We start from the raw sequence: 26309 nt of genomic DNA on the forward strand, positions 1-26309 counted from the left end.
GGGGCAAGGAAGGACATCCTTGCCTTGTTCCTGATCTTAGGAGAAAAGCTTTCAGTTTTTTTACCATTGAATATAATGTTAGCTGTTGATTTTTCCTATATGTCCTTTATTATGTTGAGATATGTTCCCTCTAAACCTACTTTGTTAGGGGTTTTTATCATGAATGGCTTTTGTACTTTGTCAAATGCATCTGCATTTATTATTTTTTCTGCAGCTATTGAGATGATCACTTGGTTTTTATCCTTTCTCTTGTTGATGTGATGCATTATGTTGGTTGATTTATGAATATAGAAGCACCCTTAGAGCCCACTTGATCTGGGTGAATGATTTTTTTAATGTATTGTTGGATTCAGTTAGCTAATATTTTGTTAAGGATTTTGCAACTGTGTTTATCAGAGATATTGGCTTGTAATTCTCCTTTGTTATAGTGTCTTTGTCTGGTTTTGGTATCAGAGTAATGCTGGCCTCTTAGAATGAATTTGGAAGCTTTCCTTCCTTTTATATTTTTTGAATAGTTTGAGAAGAAAACATATTAACTCTTCTTTAAATGTTCACTAGAATTCAGTGTGAAGCCATCTGTTCCTGGACTTCTGTTTGTTGGGAGTTGTTTTTTGGGTTTTTTTTTTTTTAATTTTTGAATCAATTTCATTGATGGTAATCAATCTGTTCAAACGTTCTATTTCTTCCTGATTCAGTTTTGGGAAGTTACATGTTCTAGGAATCTATCCATTCCTTCTAGGTTGTCCTATTTGTTGGCATATAATTTTTCATAATAGTCTCTTATAATCCTTTGTATTTCTGAGGTATCGGTTGTTATTTCTTCTTCTCTTTCCAGATTTTTTTCTTGTGACTAGATTTCTAGTTTCATAATACTGTGGCTGGAAAAGATGCATGGTATGACTTCAATATTTTTTAATTGTTGAGACTTGTTTTGGGGCCTAACATGTGATCTATTCTAGAGAATGTTCCATGTGCTCTTGAAAAGAATGTGTATTCTACTGTTTTAGGATAGAATGTTCTGAATATACTTGTTAGGTCTATCTTGTTTCATGTCGATTCTTGTTCCTTGTTGATTATCTAATGATCTATCCATTGATGTAAGGGGGTTGTTAAAGTCCCCTACTATTGTTGTGTTAATGCCAATTTCTTCCTTTAATAGTTGCTTCATGTAATTAGGTGCTCCCATGTTGGGTGCATAAATTATTACAATTATTATATCCTCTTGTTGGATTGTTTCTTTTATCATTATGTCATGTCCTTCTTTGTCTCTTGTTATAGTCTGTTTTAAAGTCTGTTTTGTCCAATATAAGTATTGTTACCCCGACTTTCTTTTCACTTCCATTTGCATGATAAATGCTTTTTCATCCCTTCACTTTCAATCTGCGTGTCTTTAGGTCTGATATGAGTCTCTTATAGGTAGCATATAGATGAGTCTTGCTTTTTTATCCATTCATCATCCTGTGTCTTTTGATTGGAACATTTAGTCCATTTGCATTCAAAGTAATTATTGATACATATGTACTTATTGTCATTTTGTTACCTGTCTTACAATCATTTTTGTAGTTCTTCTCTGTTTCTTTTTTCTCTTGTTTTCTTCTCTCGTGGTTTGCCGGCTTTCTTTAGTGGTATACTTGGGTTCCTTTTCTTTATTTTGTGCGTATCTATTACTGTGTTTTTTTGTTTGTGGTTACCATTAGGTTTGTGCATATAACAGTCTGTATTAATTTGATGGTCGCTCAAGTTCAAACCTATTCTGAAAGCACTAAATTTTTATTCCTCTCCCCCCTACATTTTAGGTATATAGTGTCATACTTTACATCCTTTCATTTTGCAAATCCCCTGACTGATTTTTATAGACATATTTTATTATACTACTTTTGTGCTTTCTACTTTTCTTACTCCTGCTTATGTTCTTTCTTTTCCACTCAAAGAACCCCGTTTAACATTTTTGTGAGGCTGGTTTGGTGGTAATGAACTCCTTTAACTTTTATTTGTCTAGGAAATTGTTTATCTCTCCTTCTATTCTGAATGAGAGGCTTGCTGCATTGAATATTCTTGGTTGCCTTTTTTTTTTTCCTTTTCTTTCAACACTTTAAATATGTCATGCCACTTTCTTTTGGCCTGCAAAGTTTCTGCTAAAAAATCTGCTGATAGCCTTATGGGGTAAATTTCCTGCCTTCTTTTCTCTTCTCCTTCACAGATCCCTATAATGTGAATACTGTTACACTTGATGGTGTTGTGGAGTTCACTTAATTGATTCTCATTCTTTTTAAATCTTTTTTCTCCTGTTCAGTGTGATTGTTTCCCATTATTCTGTCCCCCCAGTGGCTGATCTGTTCTCTGCTTCCTCTACTACTCATTCCCTCTAGTGTATTTTTAATTGCAGTTATTGAGTGCTTCATCTCTGATTGGTTCTTTTTTATGTTTTGTATCTTTTTGGTAAGGTCTCATTGAGATTCTCCACTCTTAAGTCCAGTGAATATCTTTATGACCATCACTTTACATTCTCTATCAGGCATGTTACTTATCTATGTTTCATTTAGCTCTCTTGCTGTGATTTTGTCCTTTTCTTTTGTTTGGGTCACATTCCTCGGTCTGTCGTCTCATTTTATACCACTATCTATGTATGTTTCTATTTGTTAGGAAAGTCAGCTATGTCTCCTGCTCTTGCAAGTAGTGGCTTTATAAAGAAGGGTTCCTCAGGTGCCCTGTAGTGTGCCGTCTCCTGTTCACCAGAACCTGGCACTCCAGAGGTGTCTTCGGTGGGTGTTGCATGTGCCCTACTGTTGTGGATGAGCCACATTTGCCTTCAGTTCAGTCATCTACAATGGCTCTCCTTGCCTGTTGTGTACAGGGTTAGGTCCCTGTGTTGTTAAGGTGCCAGTCTGGGCCCACCTTGGGCTTGAGTTAGGTCAGACCAGGCATTGACCAAGCTGCAGTTGAACCAAACTGCAGGGCAGTCTCCCTGTGTGTCCCCTGGGAGTCTTTCATTGGTAGGTGGGGTCTGCAGTTAGACCAGATTTCTGCCCCCAGACCAAGTTGGGGCCACAGGTAAGAAGTCACTTGGAATGGTGCTGGCCCAGTCAGGACTGCTTGCACAATGCCACACTTGTGTCACTGCTTTGGATGTACTCTTATGAAGCCAGTTTGGAGGGGGCAAATCCTAAGGAGAACCGTGGGGTGGATGCCAGGAAGATCCAGGCTGGTCCACTTTGGAGGGGGACCTGCAGCCACCAGGGAAAACTGCCAAACATGGGTTGGAGAGGGTGAGTTGGCAGAAGCATTTAGGGAGTGGGGTGTATAGTGTTAGTAAGCTTTCCTGAGGTCTGCCATGGGAGGATGCTTGGCACTGATTTGGAGAGCTGCTAAGGCTGGGTTGGAGGCAAGTCTGCAGGAGGCCATGGTCACAAGGCACACTGTTGGCAAGCTAGTGGAGAGTTGGTGCTGTACTGGTTCCTGCAGGTGCCATGTATCTAAGCAGGGAAGCAGGGGAGAGAAATTGTGCCCACCAGCCTTTTTGTTCTTGGAGAAGTTTCCCAAAGATCCCTGCCCCTCCAGCACATGTTGTGAGATTAGCAAGCATATCTCCCTCCCATATACCCCAGGCTTTTTTCAGATTGCTGCTTCTATGCTGTATCTCAGCAGGGTTTGCTATTGCTGTCTCTTTAATGGCCAGGACTCAGTTTCCTCTCACTCTTCCAGAGTCCAGTCACTGATTTTTAAAGTTCCAGGTGTTAGGGCACCTGGATGGCTCAGTTGGTTAAGCTGTTGCCTTCAGCTCAGGTCATGATCCCAGAGTCCAAGGATCAAGTGCCGCATCAGGCTCCCTGCTCAGCAGGGAGTCTACTTCTCCCTCTGACCCTCCCCCCTCTCATGCTCTTTCTCTCTCTCTCTCATTCTCTCTCTCATATAAATAAATAAAATATTTTTTAGGGGCGCCTGGGTGGCACGGCGGTTGGGCGTCTGCCTTCGGCTCGGGGCGTGATCCCGGCGTTCTGGGATCGAGCCCCACGTCGGGCTCCTCCGCTGGGGGCCTGCTTCTTCCTCTCCCACTCCCCCTGCTTGTGTTCCCTCTCTCGATGGCTGTCTCTATCTCTGTCGAAAGAATAGATTAAAAAATCTTTAAAAAAAAATATTTTTTAAAAAAAAGTTCCAGGTGTTAAGCCTTACTTATTATAAGAACTTAAGAAGTTAAGCCCCCCTGGTTTTCAAAGCCAAATGTTATGGTTGGGATTCATCTTCCCAACGTGGGTCCCCTGTGCCTGGGGTTCCCAATGTGGGGTGTGCTCCTCTCCCTTCTTCTTGCTTGAGGTAGCCCTCCCTCCCGCTTTCTACATCTTTGCTTTCTACCCTCCTCGATGTGGCCTCCTCTCTGTGTTCAGCTGTGAAGAATCTGTTCTGCCGTCTTCAGGTCGTTTTCCGAATTATTTACACTGATAGGTGTGTTATGTAGTTGTATTCAAGGGACAAGGTGAGTTTAGGGTCCTCTTACTCCTCCATCTTCCCCAGAAGTGTATGATTTCTATTAAGTTTGTTTGTTTTATGAGTGTTTTATGGCCCAGAATGTGGTTTATCTCGGTGAATGTTCCATGTGATCTTGATAAGAATATGTATTCTACTGTTGTAGGATTGAGTATTCTATATAAGACAATTAGATGAAGTTGTTCATGGTGTTAAGTGGATATTTGTGTTGATTGTCAGCCTGATTGATCTACAACTACTGATGGAGGGCATTTAACTTTTTGGCTGTAATAGTAGATTCTTCTGGTTCTCCTCTCAGTTATCAGTTTTTGCCTTGATGTGCTGTTGTTAGATGTTCATGTTTAGGATTGTTATGTTCTCTTGGAAAATTAACCTCTTTAGTTTTATATTCTGCCCTCTTTGTCACTAATAATATTCCCTGTGCTGAAATTGGCCTTGTCTGAAATTTTATAGTCCTCTGGTTTTCTTTTGATTAGTTTTAGCTTAGTATATATTTTCTCTATTTCTTTACTTTTAAGGTGAATGTTTATGTTTAAAGCAAGTTTCTTGTGGACAATGTATAGTTGCATCTTATTGGGATTTTTTTTAAAAAATTCATTCTGGCAATCTGTGGTTTTTAACTGATGCACTTAGACCATTAACATTTAAAGTGATTATTGATTTATTTGGCTGAATATCAACCATGTTTGTAACTGTTGTCTTTTCATTGCCAGATGCTTCTTTTTCTGCCTTTTTGGTTTTAATTGAGCATTGTATAGGATTCCATTTTATTTCCTCTCTTCGTGTATCAATTATATTTCTTCAAAAAAATTTTAGTGATTGCCCTAGAGTTTACAATGTACACTTTAACTAATCCAAGTCTACTTTCCAATAACACTATTCCACTCTACTGTTATTTAGGTTCCTCATAGCAAAGTATTCCCAATTCCTCCCTCCTGTCTCTTGTAGCATTGCTGTCATTCATTTAATTATCCACGTGAGACGGTAGTCCAATACATTGTTACCGTTATTAATTTAAACAAAGTTATTTTTTGGATGAACTCAAGAATAGTGACAGCTTGATGGGTTTTCTTTTGAGGAGAAGAAACTGTTTTGGAACTAGAAAAAGGTATTGGTTGCACAACATCGTGAATGTACTAAAAACCTTTGAATTGTGAACTTTAATGTGGTTAATCTTATGTGAATTTTACCTCAATACAAAATAAAAATAAATGATTTTATCCTTGTTTACTCCTTTTCTAATGCTCTTCCTTTTTTATGTAAATCCAAGTTTCTGACCTTTATCATTCTCCTTCTATCTGAAGAAAATATTTTAATATTTCTTGCAGGGCAGGTCTGGTGGTGAGGAATTCCCTTGGTTTTTGTTTTCTGAGAAAGTCTTTATTTCTCTATCACTCTTGAAAGATAATTTTGCTGGATATAGAATTTTAGGTTGGTGGATTTTTTTTCTTTCAACACTAAATATTTCACCCATCTCTCTTCTTGCTTGTGTGTCCCTGACAAGAGGTCTCTTTTAATTGTTTTGTTGTTCTTCTTGATCTATAGGTATGGTGCTTCCCCCCCATCATTTTTCAAGATTTTCTTGTTGTTGTTGTTGTTGTTTTTTAAAGATTTTATTTATTTGACAGAGAGAGAGACAGCAAGAGAGAGAACACAAGCAGGGGGAGTGGGAGAGGAAGAGGCAGGCTCCCAGAAGAGCAGGGAGCCCAATGCAGGGTTCCATCCCAGGACCCTGGGACCATGACCTGAGCCAAAGGCAGACACTTAACAACTGAGCCACCCAGGCACCCCAAGATTTTGTTTTTGCCTTCAGTTTTCTGCAGCTTGACTATGGCATGCCTTGGAGTAGTTGTTTTGCATTTACTCTTCTTGATGTTCCCTGAGCTTCCTGGATCTGCGTTTTGGTGTCTGTTATTAATTTTGAAAGTTCTTGGCCCATTTTACCTCAGATATTTATTTTGCTCCATTCTCTCTTCTCCCGGCATTCCAGTTGTGTATGTGTTACATCTTTTGAAATGATCTGACAGTTCTTGGAAGTTCTGTCCTTTTTTTTTTTTTTTTTTACATTCTTCTCTTTGTATTTCATTTTAGGAATTTTCTTTTTTTTATAATAATTTTTTATTATATTATGTTAGTCACCATAGAGTACATACCTAGTTTTTGATGTAAAGTTCCATGATTTGTTGACCTACCTTCAAGCCCACTAATTCCCTCCTCAGCTCTGTTGAGTCTACTGATGAGCCCATCAAAAGCGTTCTTCATTTCTATTAAATTGTTTGTATTCCTAGCATTTCCTTGACTCTTTCTTAGAATTTCCACTTTTCTGCTTACATTACCCATCTGTTCTTCCATATACTCTAATTTTTCTATTCGAGACCTTAATATTATTAATGACAGTTATTATAAATTCCCTGACAATTCTAATATGTGTGTCATTTCTGATTCTGGTTCTGAAGTTTGCTTTTTCTCTTCAGACTTTGTTTCTGCTTGCTTTTTGGCATGCTTGCGATTTTGTTTGTTATTGTTGAAAGTCATATATGTTATATTGGGTAATAGGAACTGAGGTAAATAGGCCACTTGTGTGTGGATTTAATATTAATCTGGTCAGTAATTGGGCTTGGTTTGGTGTTTGCTGTAGCTTTAGGTGCCAGGAACTTTAAACTGCTTTAAGGTTCTTGTTTTTGTCTCCCCTTTTGACTGCAGACTTGCCTAAGTTCCCCTCTTCAGAGATTGTATGTGTCTTACAGCTCTTTAAGCTGTGATCCACTATTATACTGAAGCCTTTTTGATGTGGTAAGGTATGAGTGAGGGGAGATTTATACAATCTCCCAATTAAATGTGTCTTTTAGTGGACCTACATCTCTGGTATGTGACCTCCAGAAATGTTTATTCTTAGTTTCCCCCCCACCATCACCCTCTAACTTATGGAGACTAGAAGTCTAGAGGACATGGGAGTGAGAGGAATACCCTCCTCTATGGCTCTGGGACAGGGATCTGGTAAAGTTTTTCTCCCTGAAGAGTAGACCTTTGTTGTGGAAAAGGCTCTGGGTATATTTCGCAAAGATTACTTTTCCTCTCCCCATGCCAGAGCCATGAGGGGATCTTTCTCTAGGCTTCACTGTGAGGGATCTTTCTCTAGTCTTCATGGTGAGATCTGGTGAAGTTTCCCCTAAAACTGTAACCATAAGGAATTTCTCAACCTCACACTCAGCTTCTCACAATTTGTCAAAATTACCATTTAAGTGTTGCTTACCACCATTTTTTGGCTCCAGTAGCTTCTTCTCTGTATAAGCAGATTCTCAGCTATGACTTTCTGGATTCACCTGTCTCTACAGATCTTGGGATGGTAGTTTGCCTTGCAAACTCAGTTCCCTGGATGGGCTCAAGAAAAGTCATTGCTTTTTAATTTGTCCAGCTTTTCCTTGTTGCAGTAATAGAAGTGACACCTTCCAAGCTCTTTAGATGACAGAGCTAAAACTCTGTATAATACATTTTTAGTTCCACTCATTCTTGAATTCATACCATGCAGCTTCAGTCTTTACAGCCAAGAACTTCCATACATGGTTGTACAGCTTGATGAGGACCACTGCGTGGTTACTCTACATTTAGCCCACTGAATTGTGTAACCAAAGTGCAACCCCATGTCATGAAGTCTAATGGACACTTTTCACAACTTGCCAGCATTTACATGTTTCACCATTTCTTTTTTCTTGAAACACTCTTCTGTTTTGGCTTCTCTGGCACCAAAACATGTTGGTTTCCCTCCTACTTTACTTGTTACCCTTTACCATCTCCTTTACTTACTCCTCTTCCTTCACTAATCTTTAAATGATTCTTTGCATTTATTCCCCCGGTGATTTCACATAGACCCAATTGCTTTAGATATCAATTATAAGATAATGGCTTACAAATGTTTACCTCCCCCAAGAACTTTCCCCTCACCTTTTCAAATCGTAAATTCAACTGACCACTGGCATTCCTGTTTAGAGGTCGTATAAATAGGGTCTATGTAGTGTGGATAAAATGGACTCTCCAGTTTCCCTGTAAATCTGTTCTTCCCATAACAGATTCACCAGTACAGCACATGACACCATCGTCCTCCTACTTTCTCAAGAAGAGCTCCTTCACTAATCTCAATGCCCCCACTCTGTCCCCACCCTACAATCCATTTTCCATATGACAGTAGATAGTTTTAAAATATATTATGTCAAGGTTTCCAGTTCCAGACTAGATGGAGTAAATGCATTTAATTTTACTTCCACCACCATTCATAATGAAAGAAAAATCCTAGACAAAATACATTTCACCCACAAAAATACTGAAAGACAGAAAAGAAAGTAGATGTGACTAGGGACCTTGAGATTCTAAGAGCACCTTATCAGTGAGTTCCTTGAACTTTTTCCTTGCCTCCTCTATATTCTGGCATAGGCACTAGAGATCCCTGAAACTCAGTGATTCCAGCAAACAGAGAAGAAAAAGAAAACAACCCCCAAGAAAGGCCTGCATTCTTTATCCAAAAGACCAGAAAGACCCTTAAGGACAGAGTTTTTTTAACATACCTGCCTATTCTTGAACCAACCACCACAAAATAGAGCTGTTCCCATTTCCCACTATAATAGGTGCTGCAGTAGTGGAGCTATTGGCCAGAACCCTCTTTTTCCTCCCGCTTCCTGCAGTAATGAGGAAACTTTCCTCACCTGTGGAGCCTAAAGGTGGAAATCTGACTCTCACCCCTCGACAATAATGAGGCAGTGCACTTCTTTCATGGTGCTTGTAGGCAGAACTCTTGACTTTCTTTCTTTTTTTTTTTTTAAGATTTTATTTATTTATTTGACAGAGACAGCCAGCGAGAGAGGGAACACAAGCAGGGGGAGTGGGAGAGGAAGAAGCAGGCTCCCAGCGGAGGAGCCTGATGTGGGGCTCGATCCCATAACGCCGGGATCACGCCCTGAGCCGAAGGCAGACGCTTAACGACTGCACTACCCAGGCGCCCCAGAACTCCTGACTTTCATCCTCACACTGCAGTAACAAATGAGGTCAAGCTAATTACCACTTCTATTCGTGCGTGTCACACACACACACACACACACACACACACACACACGAGGCAGTGCCTCATCCTGCAGCACCCGTAGGTGGAGCTCTGACTTCTACCTCTACCTTCCAATAACAGTGTGGGACCCTCCTCTGCAGAGCCTGTGGATGGAATTCCAAAGTCAACCCCACCCTATAATAAGGAAGCAATGAAGCGGTGAAGTCATACTCCTTCCCTGTGGTGCCTGTGGGCAGGACTCTGACTAACCTCCCCCCTGTAATAACAGGGAAACACAGCGTCCCCTCCCTAACTGGTGCTATGGAGACTATTGCATGGAGTCCTCCATTCCTGTTAACACAAAAGTGGAACAAAATAGCACTGCAGCAGCTCTATAAATTACACAAACATTTGAACCACAATCCACAAAAGTGATCTAAGACATGCATTCTGATCCTAAACAGACTGACTACCTGATAACATGAAAGATTTAAATAGGAATTAGAATCTTATTATATAATACTAAAACATTCAGGAGATACAGTCCAAAGGTTACTCATCACACCAAGAAAAAGGAAAGTCTCCATTTAAAAAAGACAGTCAATAGATATCATATGATGCAAATGTCATGTGATCAGAACAAACAGTGAAGTAAAAGAAACATTTCCAGGGGCGCCTGGGTGGCACAGCAGTTAAGGGTCTGCCTTCAGCTCAGGGCGTGATCCCGGCGTTATGGGATCGAGCCCCACATCAGGCTCCTCCGCTAGGAGCCTGCTTCTTCCTCTCCCACTCCCCCTGCTTGTGTTCCCTCTCTCGCTGGCTGTCTCTATCTCTGTCAAATAAATAAATAAAATCTTTTAAAAAAAAAAAAAAGAAACATTTCTAAACTATAGCCAAACCTCAAAAGATATAAGCTATTTTAATAGGGAGGAGATACGATGTACATTTGTGTTTAATCTCTTTGGGTTTTTAAGAATTTCCAGTCTTAATCATTGTCTCAGGATTTTTTTTTCTAATAATGATTTATTGCTATAAATAGTTGTTTACAGATTCATTTTCTTCCTATTGATTTTTTGTGGAAAATCACTCTAAAAGTAAACATAGGTTTTAAACTTTTTCAATTAAAAGATTTTGCTTTTTAGAATTCAGTGGTGTCTTCTGAATTTTATGAGATAGTTGATAAGATTTTCTAATTATAATTAAATATATGACTAAGTATTAGATAGTATTAGCATTTAATTTTATATAATTATTAGATATGTATTTAATTATATAAACTTAAATAAATTAATATAAATTTATGTTTATAAATAAACAAAATTAAATAAAGCTAATTAAATATATATTTAAATGCTTTTATAAACATGTATGTAGAATTTATATTAATTGCAATCTTAAATATTTTTCTTAGTGTCTTTTACCTTCAGAGGTGAAATCTCTTAAGAACTTATATATATTGAGAAAAAATATCCAAAACTTAGAAATAAGGCAGAAAGGTGACTGCATGTTCTTTCAGTGTCATAGTGGAGAACTGTCCAACAGGACCACCCCAGGATCCCTTAGATATTTAAAGGAATGTACTTTTTGAAAATTGCATGAAATAAACATAAGCATTTATCATTTTAATAACCATTTTAAGTATACAGTTCAGTGGCATTAAGTACATTTGTAAGGTTGTTCTTCTGTCTCTAAGAATTTGACAATTCTAGGTACCTTATATAAGTAGAATCATACAGTATTTGTCTTTTTGTGACTGACTTCACTTAGCATAGTATAGTCAAGGTTCATCCATATTTGTAGCATGTGTCAGAATTTCCCTTCTTTTTAAGGCTAAATAATATTCCGTTGTATGCATAGCAAAGGAAACAACAAAACTGAAAGACAATCTATTGAACGGGAAAAGATATTTGTATATATAAAGAACTTATAAAACTCAACACCAAAAAAGCCCAAATAATTCAATAAAAAATGGGTAGAAGACATAAACAGACACTTCTCCAAAGAAAACATACAAATGGCCCTCAGACCCATGAAAAAAATGTTCAGCATCAGTCATCATCAGGGAGATGCAAATCAAAACCACAATGAGGTATCGCCTCACACTGGTCAGAATGGCTAAAATCAACAACACAAGAAACAAGTGTTGGTGAGGATGTGGAGAAAAAGAAACCCTCATGCACTGTTGGTGGGAATGCAAACTGGTGTAGCCACTGTGGACGACAGTAGGGATGTTCCTCAAAAAATTAAAAATATCTTTACATTTATCCATGTTTTCTTTAATTTTCCTCACCAGTGCTTCACAATTTTTAGTATAGAAATCTTTCACATCTGTCTGTTACATTCTGTTCCTGGGTTTACTTTTTTGGGAGATATTTGATTATTGCTTCAATCTCTTTATTTGTAATTGGTCTGTTCAGGCTTTCTCTTCTTGAGTCAATGTTAGTAAGTTGTATGTTTCTAGGAATTTATCTACCCCTTCGAGTTTATCCAATTTGTTAGCATATAGTTGTTTATAATAGTCTTTTATGATCATTTTTATTTCTGAAGCATCTGTTGAAATGTCTCCTCTTTCATTTCTGGTTTTATTTATTTGAGTTTTCTTTTTTTCAAAATGGATTGTCCATTTTGTTTATATTTCAAAACACTAATTCTTAGTTTCATTGATATTTTTCCCTATTGTTTTTCTGTTCTCTACTTATTTCTGCTCCTATCTTTATTATTTATTTCCTTCTTCTCACTTTGTGCTTAGTTTGTTCTTTTTCTAGTTTATTGAGGTGTAAATTTAGTTGTTTATTTGAGATTATTCTTTTTTTAATATAGGCATTTATTAATTCCCTCTAAGTACTGCTTTTGATACATACCAGAAGTTGTGTTTTTGTTTTCATTTAAATTGAGATCTTTGTAAACTTCCCTTTTGATTTCTTCCTTGATCCAATGGTTGTTCAAGAGTATGTTGTTTAGTTCCCTGTATGTGTGAATCTTCACATTTTCTTACAGTTAATGAATACTAGTTTCATTGCATTGTGGTTGGAGAAGATACTTGGAATGATTTTAATCCCCTTACATTTTTAAGACATGTTTTTTGACCTCTAATGATCTATGCTGGAAAATATGCACTTGGGGAGAATGTGTATTCTTCTGCTGGTGGTGAAAAGTTCTGTATACGTCTGTTAGGTCCACTTGGTCTATAGTGTTGTTCACGTCAGCTGTTTTTTTTAATTGTTTTTCTATCTGGATGTTTTAACCATTATTGAAAGTGGGACATCGGGACATCTGGGTGGCTCAGTCAGGGTCCTGAGATCAAGCCTCACATCGGGTTCCCTGCTCAGCAGGGAGCCTGCTTCTCTCTGTGCCCCTCCCCCTGCTCATGCTTTCTCTCTCTCTTAAATAAATAAATAAAATCTTTTTTTAAAAAAAAGGTGGGACATCGAAGACTCCTACTATTATTGTATTGCTGTATCTGTCTTCCAATCTGTCAGTATTTGCTTTATATATTAGGTGTTGTCATGTTGAGTGTATATATATTTATAATTGTTATATTGTCCTGTTTAGTTGATCCTTTTAACATTATATAATAACCTTATCTCTAGAGACAGTTTTTGATTTAAATTCTATTTTCTGTGATATAAATATATCACCCCTGCTTTGTTTTGGTTACCATTTGCATGGAATATTTTTTCCATCTCTTCACTTTTTTTCCATCTCCAAAAAACGTTTATTCACATGATTAAAAACGTTTTTTGGGGGTGCCTGGGTGGCACAGCAGTTAAGCGTCTGCCTTCGGCTCAGGGCGTGATCCCGGCATTGTGGGATCGAGCCCCACATCAGGCTCTTCCACTGTAAGCCTGCTTCTTCCTCTCCCACTCCCCCTGCTTGTGTTCCCTCTCTGGCTGGCTGTCTCTATCTCTGTTGAATAAATAAAATCTTAAAAAATAAATAAATAAATAATAAAAACATTTTTTGAATAACGACAGAATTTCTAAATATGAAAGAGTATTAGTGGCTCTATTTTATAACAAAATATTTGCAAATGAATGAACAGCTTTATTGCCAGTCTTCATTTTATTAAAAACAATCCATATTTACTGGTTCCATGTGAATTCATGACTATTGCTTTGCCTGGGAATGAGTCTCTACTGAATTAATAGAGAAAATATCTTCCATAATTGAAGTGTGACTTGTATTACTAAGTAAAGAGTTGATAAAAATCCTCAAAGAATTGGGTTTTTGTTTTTTAAAAACATTCCTTTTACACACTACAAAGAAATAATTAATATTTTGGCTTTTTAAAGTCCTACATGATATTCAAAATGGCAGTCCCCAAAGGTCCTCCTTTCACATGCATAATTGCAAACACAGACCCTCTTCTGGAGTGTACATTCTTGGGGTGGGCTCTGAAGACTTGGGCCTCCACATGTTTGTACTGGTTTGAAAATAAAAACAGCATCATCCTGAATATAGTAGTCATTATACATGTCGCTTTGACACAGGCATGGTAGTCTGGTGAAAGCTTCAATAACAAAACCAGCTTTTCTGAAAACTTTAGACAGACTACTCCCTTATTCTTCCCAACTGTGTCCCTTAATTTCTAAAATTTCTGCTGGTTTCTCCCACTTGCCACCTATGTTTTCCACATAGCAATGGAAGGGTAAAACCAGGGCAGGGATGACCCTGCCTCTCGTTGGCTCCAAGGCACTTCTGATAACTTCTAATAAGTCATGGGCTGATTGAGTGGCCCAGCAAATTGACGCAGCTGATGACACCATACTGGAAGCCTTTACTCTGCATTTATTTATACCAAATATTCTGTATTTCCTTTTCTGAAGCTGTCATATCATAGTTTCAGATAGCTCAGTGGCATACATTTCTTCGAAATGAGGGCTCATGATTTTTGTGACTTCTCCATCTCCAGCACTGAAATCAAGAAGTCTATGGATTTTCCAGTCTGGATTAATTTTTAGTAGTCTCTGAAACTGATCTGGTGAAAACACAAACATTGAGCTTCTTCCTAAAAACCCACTGATAGATGTTCTAGACATGAACAGGTTAAAAACAGATGACACAAAAGAATGATTTAATTGGATAAATAGCCAGCCCGATTTCTCAACACTCTTGTTTAAGATCTGTGTTCCTTGATCAAGGTAACTCTGAACAAAGACAGCCTGGAGTGATTAGCATAATTTCTCTCCATTGTACAGGTACTACTGATGGTTCCCCTTCCTGCTGCCTGCTGCTGCCATGGTACCACTTGTCATATTCACTTATAGGGAGAGGGTGAGCGGGTTCCACAGAAACCACATCCTCTGCACTAGCCATGTGGTTGTCAGGCTCAGGCACAGCCAGCCCAGGAAGAGTCTCATTAGTGGCCCTGGCTGCTCTTTTTTTTTTTTTTTTTTTTAAAGATTTTATTTGTTTATTCGACAGAGATAGAGACAGCCAGCGAGAGAGGGAACACAAGCAGGGGGAGTGGGAGAGGAAGAAGCAGGCTCATAGCAGAGGAGCCTGATGTGGGGCTGGATCCCATAACGCCGGGATCACGCCCTGAGCCGAAGGCAGACGCTTAACCGCTGTGCCACCCAGGCGGCCCTGGCTGCTCTTTTGATCACCGCCGACACCTGGGCGAAGAGAAGGTGCTGCCTGGCAGCGCTAGAACCATCATGCCCAACTTGCCCATCCAGCCCCTCTCCATCCCTTCACTTTTAGCCTATGTGTGTCTTTAAGTCTAAAGTGAGTCTCTTGTGGACCACATATTGCTGGATCTTGGTTTGTTGTTGTTTTTATCCGTTCAAACACTCTATACCTTTTGATTAGGGAATTTAGTCAATTAATTGTTGCTAGGTGAGGACTTAATATTACCATTTTGTTAATTATTTGCTGTCTAATTTGCAGCTGCTTTGTTCCTCTTTCTCTCTTGATGTCTTCCTTTGCTATTTGATGGGGGGATTTTTGTAGTGCTTTGCTATGATTCTTTTTATCTTTTGTATATCTACTATAGATTTTTTTCTTTGTGATTACCTTGAGGCTTGCATAAATTATCTTTTAGTTAAAGTGTCTATTTTAAGTTGATAGAACTTAACTTCGATTGCATATAAAAACTCTACATTTTTACTGTGTCCCCTTTGTGTTCTTATAGTCAGAGACTTTTTACTTCTTTTTGTGTTATATATCCATTAACAAATTTTTCTTCTTTAACTTTTAGATTAGCATTAAAAATAATTTATGCATCACCATTACAATTTTACTTTGTTCTGCATTTGTCTATATAGTTTTCTTTACCAGTGAGATTTATGCTTTCGTATGCTGGGGTCCACATTGGTGAAGACTGTGGGGGTCCTCAGTAGAGAAGGCTGTGGAGGTCCATGGTGGTGGTGAGAGCTTCTGGGGCTTCCCTGCTCTCCTTCTCCCCCATGGGAAGTTGTAGCCTGCAGAATTCCTCTTGGCATTGAACTGTGCTGGCCTCAGGGTTAGAGTAACGCAGGTAAAGCGCCTCCTGTACTTTCCTGTGCACCATCTTTAGTTTTTGTGCTCCCCTGGGTTGCTGAAGTTTCTTAGTTATACTCTGGAGCTCTCCCAAAGCTATTTTTGCCCATGGAGAGTTGTTAAATTGTTGTTTTTGTGAGAGAACCTCCTCATCTGCCATCTCGTTGATGTCACTCCTCTTTTGTTAATTTTATTTTTAATTTTTTCCAATTTTACTGAGATAAAATTGACATACTGTGTTAGTTTAAGGCTTGACTTATATATATATTGTGAAGTGATTACCACAACATGCTGAGTTAACATCCATTATCTCTTATAGATACAATAAAAAGAAAAAGGGAAGAAAGGAAGGAAGGAAGGAAGGAAGGAAGGAAGGAAGGAAGGAAGGAAGGAAGGAAGGAAGGAAGAGAGAGAGGAAAAGAGGGAGGAAGGAAAGAAGAGTTTCTTCTTGTGATGAGAATTCTTAGGACTTATTCTCTTAACGACTTTCCCATATACCATACAGCAGTGTTAGTGGTAGTCACTACGGTATATATCACATCCCTAGTACATTTATCTTATAAATGAAGTTTGTGCCTTTCACCACCTTCCTCCAATTCTCCTTCCCCAACTGCCTGCCTCTGGTAATCATAAATCTGATCTCTTTTTCCATAAGTTTGGTTTTTTAAAAAGACTCCACATATAAGTGAGATCATCCAGTATTTGCCTTTCTCTGACTTCTTTCACTTAGCATAATGCCCTCATGTTGTCACAAATGGCAGGATTTCCTTGGGGTTTCTTTTATGGCTGAATAATATTCCACTGTGTATATATAGTATATCACAACTTCTTTATCTGTTCATCTGTCAAAGGACACAACTGGTTTCCATGTGTAGCCTATTGTAAATAATGCCGCTATGAATATGGAGGTGCAGATATCTTTTGGGTTAGTATTTTCATTTATTTTGAATATATTCCCAGAGGTGAAATTGCTAGATCATATGGTCATTCTATTTTTGTTTTTGTTTTTGTTTTACAGTTTTCCATACTGTTTTCCATAGTGGCTATACCAGTTGCGCCAATGTACAAGGGTTCCCTTTTTTCCATATCCAAGCCAGCATTTGTGATCTCTTGTCTTTTTGATTAAGGCTATGCTAACAGGCATGAGGTATCGTCTCATTGTGGGTTTGATTTGCGTTTTCCTAATAACGGGTGATGTTGAGCATCTTTTCAAGCACCCATTGGCCATTTTTATGTCTTTTTTGGAAAAATGCTTGTTCAGGTTTTTTGACCATTTTTCAATCAGATTATTTGGCTTTTGGCTATTGAGTTATATGAGTTCTTTAAACATTTTGAAAATTAATCCCTTATCAGATATAACTTTGCAAATATTTTGCCTATTCCATAGGTTATATTTTCACTTTGTTGATTGTTTCTTTTTCTGAGCAGAAGCTTTTTAAATTTGACATTGTCCCACTTGTTTAATTTTGATTTTGTTTCTTGTGCTGTGTCATACTGCAAAAAAATCAATGCCAAGACCTATGTCAAGGAGATTTTTACCTATATTTTCTTCTAGGCGTTTTATAATTTCAGATCTTACATTTAAGATTTTAATCAATTTTGACTTATTTTTTGTGAGTAGTGTAAGATGATGTCTAGTGTCAGTCTTTTACTCATGAATATCCAATTTTCCATCTAGTGTTCTTGGCTCCTTGTCAGATAGCAGGTGACTGCATATGCTTCAGTTTATTTCTGAACTTCCAATTGTGTTCCAATGATCTATTTGTCTGTTTTTATGCCAGTACCATCCTGTTTTGATTATTGTAGTTTTGTAGCATACTTTGAAATCAGGAAGTATGGTACCTCCTGTTTTATTCTTCTTTCTCATGGTTGCCTTGGGTATTTGGAATCTTTTTTGGTTCCATACAGATTTTAGGATTCTTTTTTCTACCTCTGCAGAAAAATGCCATTGAACTCTTAATAGGAATTAAATTGAATCTATAGATGGTTTTCAGTAATATGGATATTTTAACCATATTGATTCTTCCAATGAGCACAGAAATACCTTTCCATTTATTTGTGTCTTCTTTGATTTCTTTCATCAATGTCTTATAGTTTTCAGAGTACAGATACTTCACCATCTTGGTTAATTTCATGCCTAAGTATTTTATTGTTCTGATGCTATTGTAATGAGATTGTTTTCTTTATTTCTTTTTCAGGTAATTTATTGTTAGTATATAGAAATACTACTGATTTTTGTATGTTAATTTGTATCCTGCAACTTTAATAATTTTTGGACAGATCTAACAGGGTTTTTTGGGGGGATGAAATTTTAGGATTTTCTATATACAAGGTCATATCATCAGCAAAAGAGACAATTTTAGTTTCTCCTTTCCTATTCTGATGCCCTTTTTTTCGTGTTTGGTTTCTCTGGTTAGGACTTCCAGTACTGTGTTGAAGAAGAGTTGAAGGTGGGAACCCTTGTCTTGTTCCTGATATTAGAGGAAAAGTTTTCAACCATTCACCATTGAGTATGATGTTAGTGATTTTCTCAGATATTGCCTCTGTTATGTTGAGGTACATTTCTTCTACACATAATTTGTAAGGGAGTTTTTAATCATAAACAGATGTTGAATTTTGTCAAAGGTTTTTCCTGTGTCTACTGAGATAATCGTATGATTTTTGTCTTTCATTCTATTCATGTGATGTAACTCACTTGTTGATTTGCATATGTTGAACCATCCTTGCATCCCAGGGAAAAATCCCACTTGATCACCATGTATGATCTTTTTAATGTGCTATTGAATTTGGTTGACTAGTATGTAGTTGAGAATTTTTGCACCTATTCATCAGGAATATTGGACTACAATTTGTCTCCTGGTAATGTCCTTTTCTGGCTTTGTTATCAGGGTAGTGCTGGCCTTGTAAAATGAGTTTGGGGGCATTCCTTTCTCTTTGATTTTTTGGAAGAGTTTGAGAAGGATAGGCATTAATTCTTCATTTGCCAAATTCTTGGCAAAATTTATTAGTAAAACCTTTATTTTTCATAATAGTCATCCTAATGGATGTGAAGTAGTGTCTCACCATAGTCTTGATATGCATTTCCCTAATGATTAGTGATATTGAGTATCTTTTGAGGTGCTTATTGGCCATTTGTATAATCTTCTCTGGATAAATGCTATTCAAGTCCTTTGCTTATTTTTTCATTGGATTTTGTTGTTATTGTTGTTGAACTTTAGAAGTTCACTATATATTCTGTATATTAATCCATTGTATTATATGTGATTTGCAAATATTTTCTTCCATTCTGTGAGTTGCCATTTTACTCTTCTGATAGTGTCTTTTGGTATACACAAGTTTTAAATTTTGATGAGGTCCAATTTGTCTATTTTTCCTTTAGTTGCATATGCCTTTGGAGTCATATCCAAAAATCAATGCCAGATACAATGTCATGAAGATTTCTGTCTGTTTTCTTCTAGGGATTTTATAGTTTTACCTTTTAAGTTTAAAGAATGCACTATTGATCCACCCAACAATTTGGATGGATGCTGAGTTTAAAAGTCAATTTTAAGTGTTGCATACTGTATGACTCCATTTATAGAAGTTTTAGAGATGACAAAACTATAGTAATTGAAAACAGATAAGTGGTTGCCAGAAGTTAGAGTTAGTAGGCAGTTGTGACTCTTAAGGGTTAACATGAGGGCCTTTCTTATTTGTGATGGAACAGTTCCATAATCTGTATTCTGTAACAATTCTGTGTTGTGGTGACGGTTACATAAATCTAGACATATGATAAAATTTCACAGAACTATACAAAAAAAAAAAGAAGCACTTTGTAAAAAAGAATGATGAAATCTTAATAAGGTTCATACCCGAGTTAACAGTGTTATATCATCAATCTTCTGGGTTTTGACATGAACTAAGATTACATAAGCTATTGTCATTGGGGAAAGCTGACTCACTTCTTGTGAGTCAAACTATTTCAAAAAAAAAATAGTTATAATTCTATTTTAAAATGTCTTTAACATTTGCCCATTGTACCAAGAATAAAATCCAAACTCTTTTCTAGGACTGACAATGCTTAGAATGATGTGGTTGCTGCCTGTCTTTTATCTAACCTTTTCCTGTACTATTTCTCTCTTACTACATTCTAGCCATTATCTTCCTTTCAGTTCCTCAACCATAATAATTCCTCTCCTCCCTCAGAGCCTTTGTAACTGCTGTTCATTCTGTCTTGAATGTTCCTCTCACAGCTGTATTGTAAAAGAACTATACTCTCTTCTGGGTGGTGAGATTTTTTTCTTCTTTATTCATTCAACAAATATTAATGCAGGTTTAGGAGGCAGAGCCTTGAGGCAGCAGTGTAGTTTTGGACATGTTGGTTTGAAGTGTTTGTCAGACAAGCAAAATCACTGTTAAAAATCTAGTTAGGTACATGGATCTGCAGCTAGATATAAAATTTGGGATCTGGGACCAGGAATTGGTCCAAATTGTATGGGAATTTATAGGAATTGAATGATACTTGAAGCCATGTGATTGAATGAGATTACCTAGGAAGAGAATGTACTATGAGAAAGAGTCCTGGGAGGAAGAGAATCTGGGACCAAGCCTGGGGATCTCTAATAGAGCAAGGAGCAAATGGCAACATGGAAGCCAAGTAAAAGAGTGCTTCAGAGGGGGAGATTAGTCCAATGTAGCAAATGCTGCTGAAAAAACATATGAGATAAACACAAAGTATATTAAGTTTCTATAACCATATATTGATGTTATAACTAGAAAAATACTTTTAAAAATAATAATACAGAGTTTGACATCAGCGTCATGAAATTTGTTCTGTCATAGATTACTACTAATAAAATAAACTGGTACCATCCTTTTAGAAATTATTTCAATAGTATATATCAAGAGTTTTTAAAGTGCTCATAGCATTTGACCCAATAATCACATTTCCAAGAATCTAATTAAAAGAAATAGTTCTTACAGTGGAAAAGACTGTACATCTGATGATATCCATGGCAAAAATATATACAATAGTGAAAAAATAAAAATTACCTTAATGCCCAGTAGGGGAGTGTTAAATCAATGATGATAATTCACTCAATGGACTATCAAGCTGTCATTAAAAATGATGTTTATATAGACTTCTAGTTATATAACATGGATATATAACAGTAGCCTGCATTTGGTAAATTCTAAGAAATATACTAAATGTGCTTTTTATTTTTATAATTTCTATGTGTTAATTTTTGCCATATTTATAAAATTATCTTTTTTTTTTAAGATTTTATTTATTTAACAGAGACAGCCGGTGAGAGAGGGAACACAAGCAGGGGGAGTGGGAGAGGAAGAAGCAGGCTCCTAGCGGAGGAGCCTGATGTGGGGCTCGATCCCAGATCGCTGGGATCATGTCCTGAGCCGAAGGCAGACGCTTAATGACTGCCCCACCCAGGCGCCCCTATAAAATTATCTTTAATGACAATGAATTATCCTCTTGATGGAAAAACATGTTTTTAAGCTTGTTTGAATGATTGTCTTAATTTTTTCTTAAACTATCCTTTTTTCTATTATATTTTTGGTATGTGTCACCTATAACGTTTTATTCTTGTCTTATTCTATGCTACATTTATTCCTTTCCTTTGCAGTTATATGAAAGACAGTTGTATTTAAAATTCTGAATAGTGAAAAAAATAAAAGATAAAAATAAAATTCTGATTAATGAATAATATTTTCAGAAATAAAATTTAAAATATCCATTATTTATTATATACCAGGCAAATCTATACTTCTCTATCAAAATCAATAAATGTGTATGCTTCAGGGAGGCCTTACCTGACCATATTCACTCCAAAAGTAGGTTAAATCCTATTAGATAACCCCATTGTCCCAATGAATACACTCTGACACCCATCATAGCAATCTCAAGGGCTCCTTTGTTGATGGTTGACATTTCTAGGAAATTAACTGGAGCATTATTGGAGGATTAGGGCAGAAGGAACCCATGGAATTTCATTTTATTTGTTTTTTATTAAAGGTTTTTATTTATTTATTTAGAGAGAGAGTGTGTGTGAGCAGGGGGAAGGACAGAGGCTGAGGGAGAGAGAATCTCAAGCAGACTCCACACTGAGCATGGAGCCAGAAGCGGGCTGGATCTCACAACCCTGAGATCAGGACCTGAGCCAAAACCAAGAGTCAGAGGCCTAACCAACTGAGCCCACCAGGTGCCCCAGAAGCTGTGGAATTTTAGACTGACCCTCATTATCTGATTTTTTATTCTAGGGATTCCCTATAATGAAACCATTGCCCCATTCCAAAAATGCCTATTGGGAAAAATTCCAGTCAATTCAACTACTTCTTAAATCTCATTAGAAAAAGAGGAAGCATGTCAGATCTATTGTTATACTAAGAGAATTTTTGTTAAAGCCTCCAGATGGCATTTGAAGCCTACCTTGAACAAGTATGTTGGGGGTGCCTGGGTGGCTGTCGGTTAAGTGTCTTACTTCAGGTCATGATCTCAGAGTCCTGGGATGGAGCCCCATGTGGATCCCCATGTGGGGTCCAAGTAGGGCTCCACACTCATTGGGGAGTCTGCTTCTCCCTCTCCCTCTGCCCGTCCTCCTCCTCGTGTTCTCTCACTCTCAAATAAATAAAATATTTTTTTTAAAAAAAGAATATGTTGTTTTGAAGTCAGATTTATATAGAAATAATTCTAACAGATTAGTTTTAGAAACTCCATTACATAGTTCATTGAAATTAAAACATAAGGGTATTGAGGGGCGCCTGGGTGGCTCAGTCATTAAGTGTCTGCCTTCCACCCAGGGCGTGATCCTGGCATTCTGGGATCGAGCCCCACATCAGGCTCCTCCACTGGGAGCCTGCTTCTTCCTCTCCCACTCCCCCTGCTTGTGTTCCTCTCTCACTGGCTGTCTCTCTCTCTGACAAATAAATAAATAAAATCTTTTTAAAAAAATAAGGGTGTTTATTTAAAGGTCCCCATAATCTCAATTCATTCAGGAATCCGATTATGTGTAGTATTTTCAATATGTTGGAAATGGTATTACAACCTCTTTGTGATTCATAAAGTTCAATGGGGAGGAAGCTATATGGTAGAAAAAAACCTGACTCTTGAAAATCTGGTAAATGTATAAATATAAATAATGTCTTAGCTAAAATAACGAATTCAATATATCATGATTTAATTTCAGAATAAGGTTGTCTATGAAAAGTAAAAAGAGGATTTTTTTTTTTTTACAGAATTCCATAATACTTACTAAGCAGTTGGCCACTTTGGGACAGAAGCCTACCATATATACAACTCTGAGGAAAAGAATTTATCTTCCACATGACAAAATGGAGAATGGGTATTTAATTTTAAAATTTCATACATAAATTTTATTTTTAAAATTTAGTAAAATAAATTTATTTTTAAAAAAGTAAAATTTAGTAAAATAAAAAAGTAAAATAAAATTTAGTAAAATTTAGTAAAATAAAATAATCAGAAATTAAAGTGAAAGAAATTTTAAACCCCTAGTGGAATTTCATGTAATATATGTAATTTCCAAGTAGCTTCTTTCATGATACAGAAAAAAAATGTAATAATCAAAACTAATTACCAATTTAGAAACTGCTAGTCACATTTCTGGATTATCATTTTACGACTGGTATTAATAGCTAAACTTCAGTCCCAGAGCCTCATTCAGGGTGTTGGCAAATCCTGGTGATATCTGAAAATGCTTCCCGATGGTTCAGAAAAGTGAACTGCAGTGGAGTAGCCGATACCACCATCATTACCACCATCTGTACACACACATACACACAACACCTCCCACCTGAGAGATAAAATCTGTTACTGTTAAATTCGGTAAGACATTATGGGGTTTAGATAGCCTCTCTTAATCTATTAAAACTAGGCACAGGGCAAGGTGCTTATAACTAAAAGATGCAATTTCTACCCTCAATGACCTTAGCTTAGTTGGGGAGACAAATAAACAAATAGAGGTGAACCCAGGTGAATGGAATAGAGGGTGCACCAATCCAGGTTTGTATGAAAGGGAATCAAGGAGGACTTCCCTAAAGAGGTGACATCTGCATTATTGAAAAGAAAAGTTAGCCAATTGGGAGAGTATTCCAAACAGAGAGGCAATATATACAAGAGCTTTCAAGCAGAGACCTGAGAAAGCAGACACATTTCAGGAGATGCAAAGAAGTTGAATTCATGGGTAAAGTAAAGGGTGACATTCAGAGAGAGAACATGTTTTAAACAATCATCATAATCTGGGGCTAAAATTCTTGCTGACTTTATAAAATTTTGGGAGATAGGTAGGAGAAACAGTCATAAAAACAACTAAAGGCTTGTCTGATTTAGCAGACAGGTCGGAAGTTTATAGGTACCATTTGTTTCTTCTCTAGTGTTAACTTTATGGAGCTTCATATACCCATGATTCACTCTTTTAAAGTGTACAATTCAGTGGCTTTTAGTATATTGACAGAGTTGTGGAACTATCACCACTGTTTAATTCTACAACATCCCTATCAACTCAAAAAGAAACCCTATTCTCTCCTCCTCCCAGCCTTGATACTACTAATCTATTTTCTGTCTCTATGAATTTGACTATTCTGGATATTTCATATCAAGAGAATCATACAATATATGGTCTTTTGTGACTGGCTTCTTTCAGTTAGCATAATGTTTTCAGGGTTCATTCATGTTGTAGAATGTATCATTATTCCATTCCTAAAAAGGAATAAAAATTGCCAAATAATATTCCATTATATGGATATGCTAACTTTTTAAAAAATTCATTCTTCAGCTGATGGACATTTTGATTTTGTCCACTTTCAGTTATTATGAATAGTGCTGCTGTGAGCATTTATTTATAACTCTTTGTGTAGACATAATGTTTTTATTTCTCCTGGTGTATACCTAAGATTGAAATTGTGAGTCATATGGTATCTAATTTCATTTCTTTGTTGTCAGAGAAAATATCTTGTGTGATTTCAATTCTCTTACATGTATTGAAGCTCATTTTATGGCCTAACATGCAATCTGCCCTGGGGGATTTTCCTTGTCCACTTGTGAAGAACATATAGTCTGCCATTGTTGGGTAGAGTGTCCTGTAGAGGTCTGTTAGGTCTAGTTGGTATAGAGTGTTGTTTAAGTGTTCTATCTCTTTGTTGATCTTTTGCTAGTTATTCTATCCCATTATTGAAAGTGGTATATCAAAGTCTTCAACTATTATTGTTGAATTGTCTATTTCCCCCTTCATTCTGTCAGTTTTTATTTCATGTATTTTGGGTCTCTGTTGTCAGATGAATATGTTTATAATTATTATACTTTCCTGATGGATGACAGACTATCTTGACATTATAAAATGTTCTTTAATTTTGTACTATTTTTGCTTTAAAGTTATTTTCTCTGATACTACTATAGCCATTCCAGCTTTCTATGGTTGACTTTGCGTAATATATTTTTTACACTTTATTTTCAACATACTTGTATTTTTTTAAAGATTTTATTTATTTATTTATTTATTTGAGAAACAGAGAGAAAGCGTGCAGAAGCAGGAGGAGGGACAGAGGAGAGGGAGAAGCAGACTCCCCACTGAGCAGGAAGCCCAACATGGGGCTCCATCCCAGGACCCTGAGATCATGACCTGAGCCAAAGTCAGATGCTTAACTGACTGAGTCACCCAGGCACCCCTCAACATATTTGTATTTTTGAATCTTAAGTGTATCTCCTATAGACAATGTATAATTGGAACTTATTTTGTTTTCAGTCTGATAATCCCTGCCATTTGATTACACTGTTTGGTACACTCACATTTAATGTTATTATTGATATAGTTGGATTTATGTCTGCCATTTTAGTTTCTCTTTCTATATTTCTCATGTCTTTTTTGTCCCTCTGTTCTTTTAGAACTTTGCTCGGGTGAGGGATTTTGCTCGGGCAGCTAAGTTGGGGGGGGGGGGTGGAACCCTCACTAGGGGTATCGGAGTTCCCAGGTATCAGAGCAGGGAAGCTGGCTGCAAAGAGTGAGCCCAGAAGTGGGCTCTCAGCTTGAGATTGCCATAAACTGTGATCCATGGCACAGTCGGGCCACTGCTGTTTGAGCAGGGGCCCAGCAAGCAGCAGAACTGGGAAGACTCCCCTACCTCCCCCAGGAGGAGCAGTACGGGAGTCCACTGGGTTTGGGTCATGTGCCTGATATAGAAACTCTCCCTCCCAGGCCAGTGAGAACGGAGTGTAGCCGGAGACTAGGGAGACAGAAGTGATTGACTGCTTTTCTCGGAGAGCTCACTGAGGAGTGGGCCCGGAGCTTTTGGCTGCAGGGTCAGAGAC

At 37.3% G+C, this 26309-nt stretch overlaps 1 protein-coding gene and 1 pseudogene across 1 annotated transcript in view; one reads left to right on the plus strand and one right to left on the minus strand.

Annotated features, from left to right (window-relative positions):
• The window catches only part of CATSPERE (catsper channel auxiliary subunit epsilon), a 174398-nt gene that overhangs the window by 66757 nt on the left and 81332 nt on the right, over positions 1-26309 (plus strand). Inside the window, exon 8 of the mRNA XM_044388000.3 lies at positions 23225-23331. Within this exon, the coding sequence (XP_044243935.3) occupies positions 23225-23331 (107 nt within the window). The remainder of the gene's footprint in view (positions 1-23224; positions 23332-26309) is intronic.
• LOC113262956 (protein-L-histidine N-pros-methyltransferase-like) lies at positions 13801-14874 on the minus strand (annotated as a pseudogene).

This window comes from Ursus arctos, unplaced genomic scaffold (genome assembly GCF_023065955.2).
Source record: "Ursus arctos isolate Adak ecotype North America unplaced genomic scaffold, UrsArc2.0 scaffold_2, whole genome shotgun sequence".
Classification (NCBI taxonomy): Eukaryota; Metazoa; Chordata; class Mammalia; order Carnivora; family Ursidae; genus Ursus; species Ursus arctos.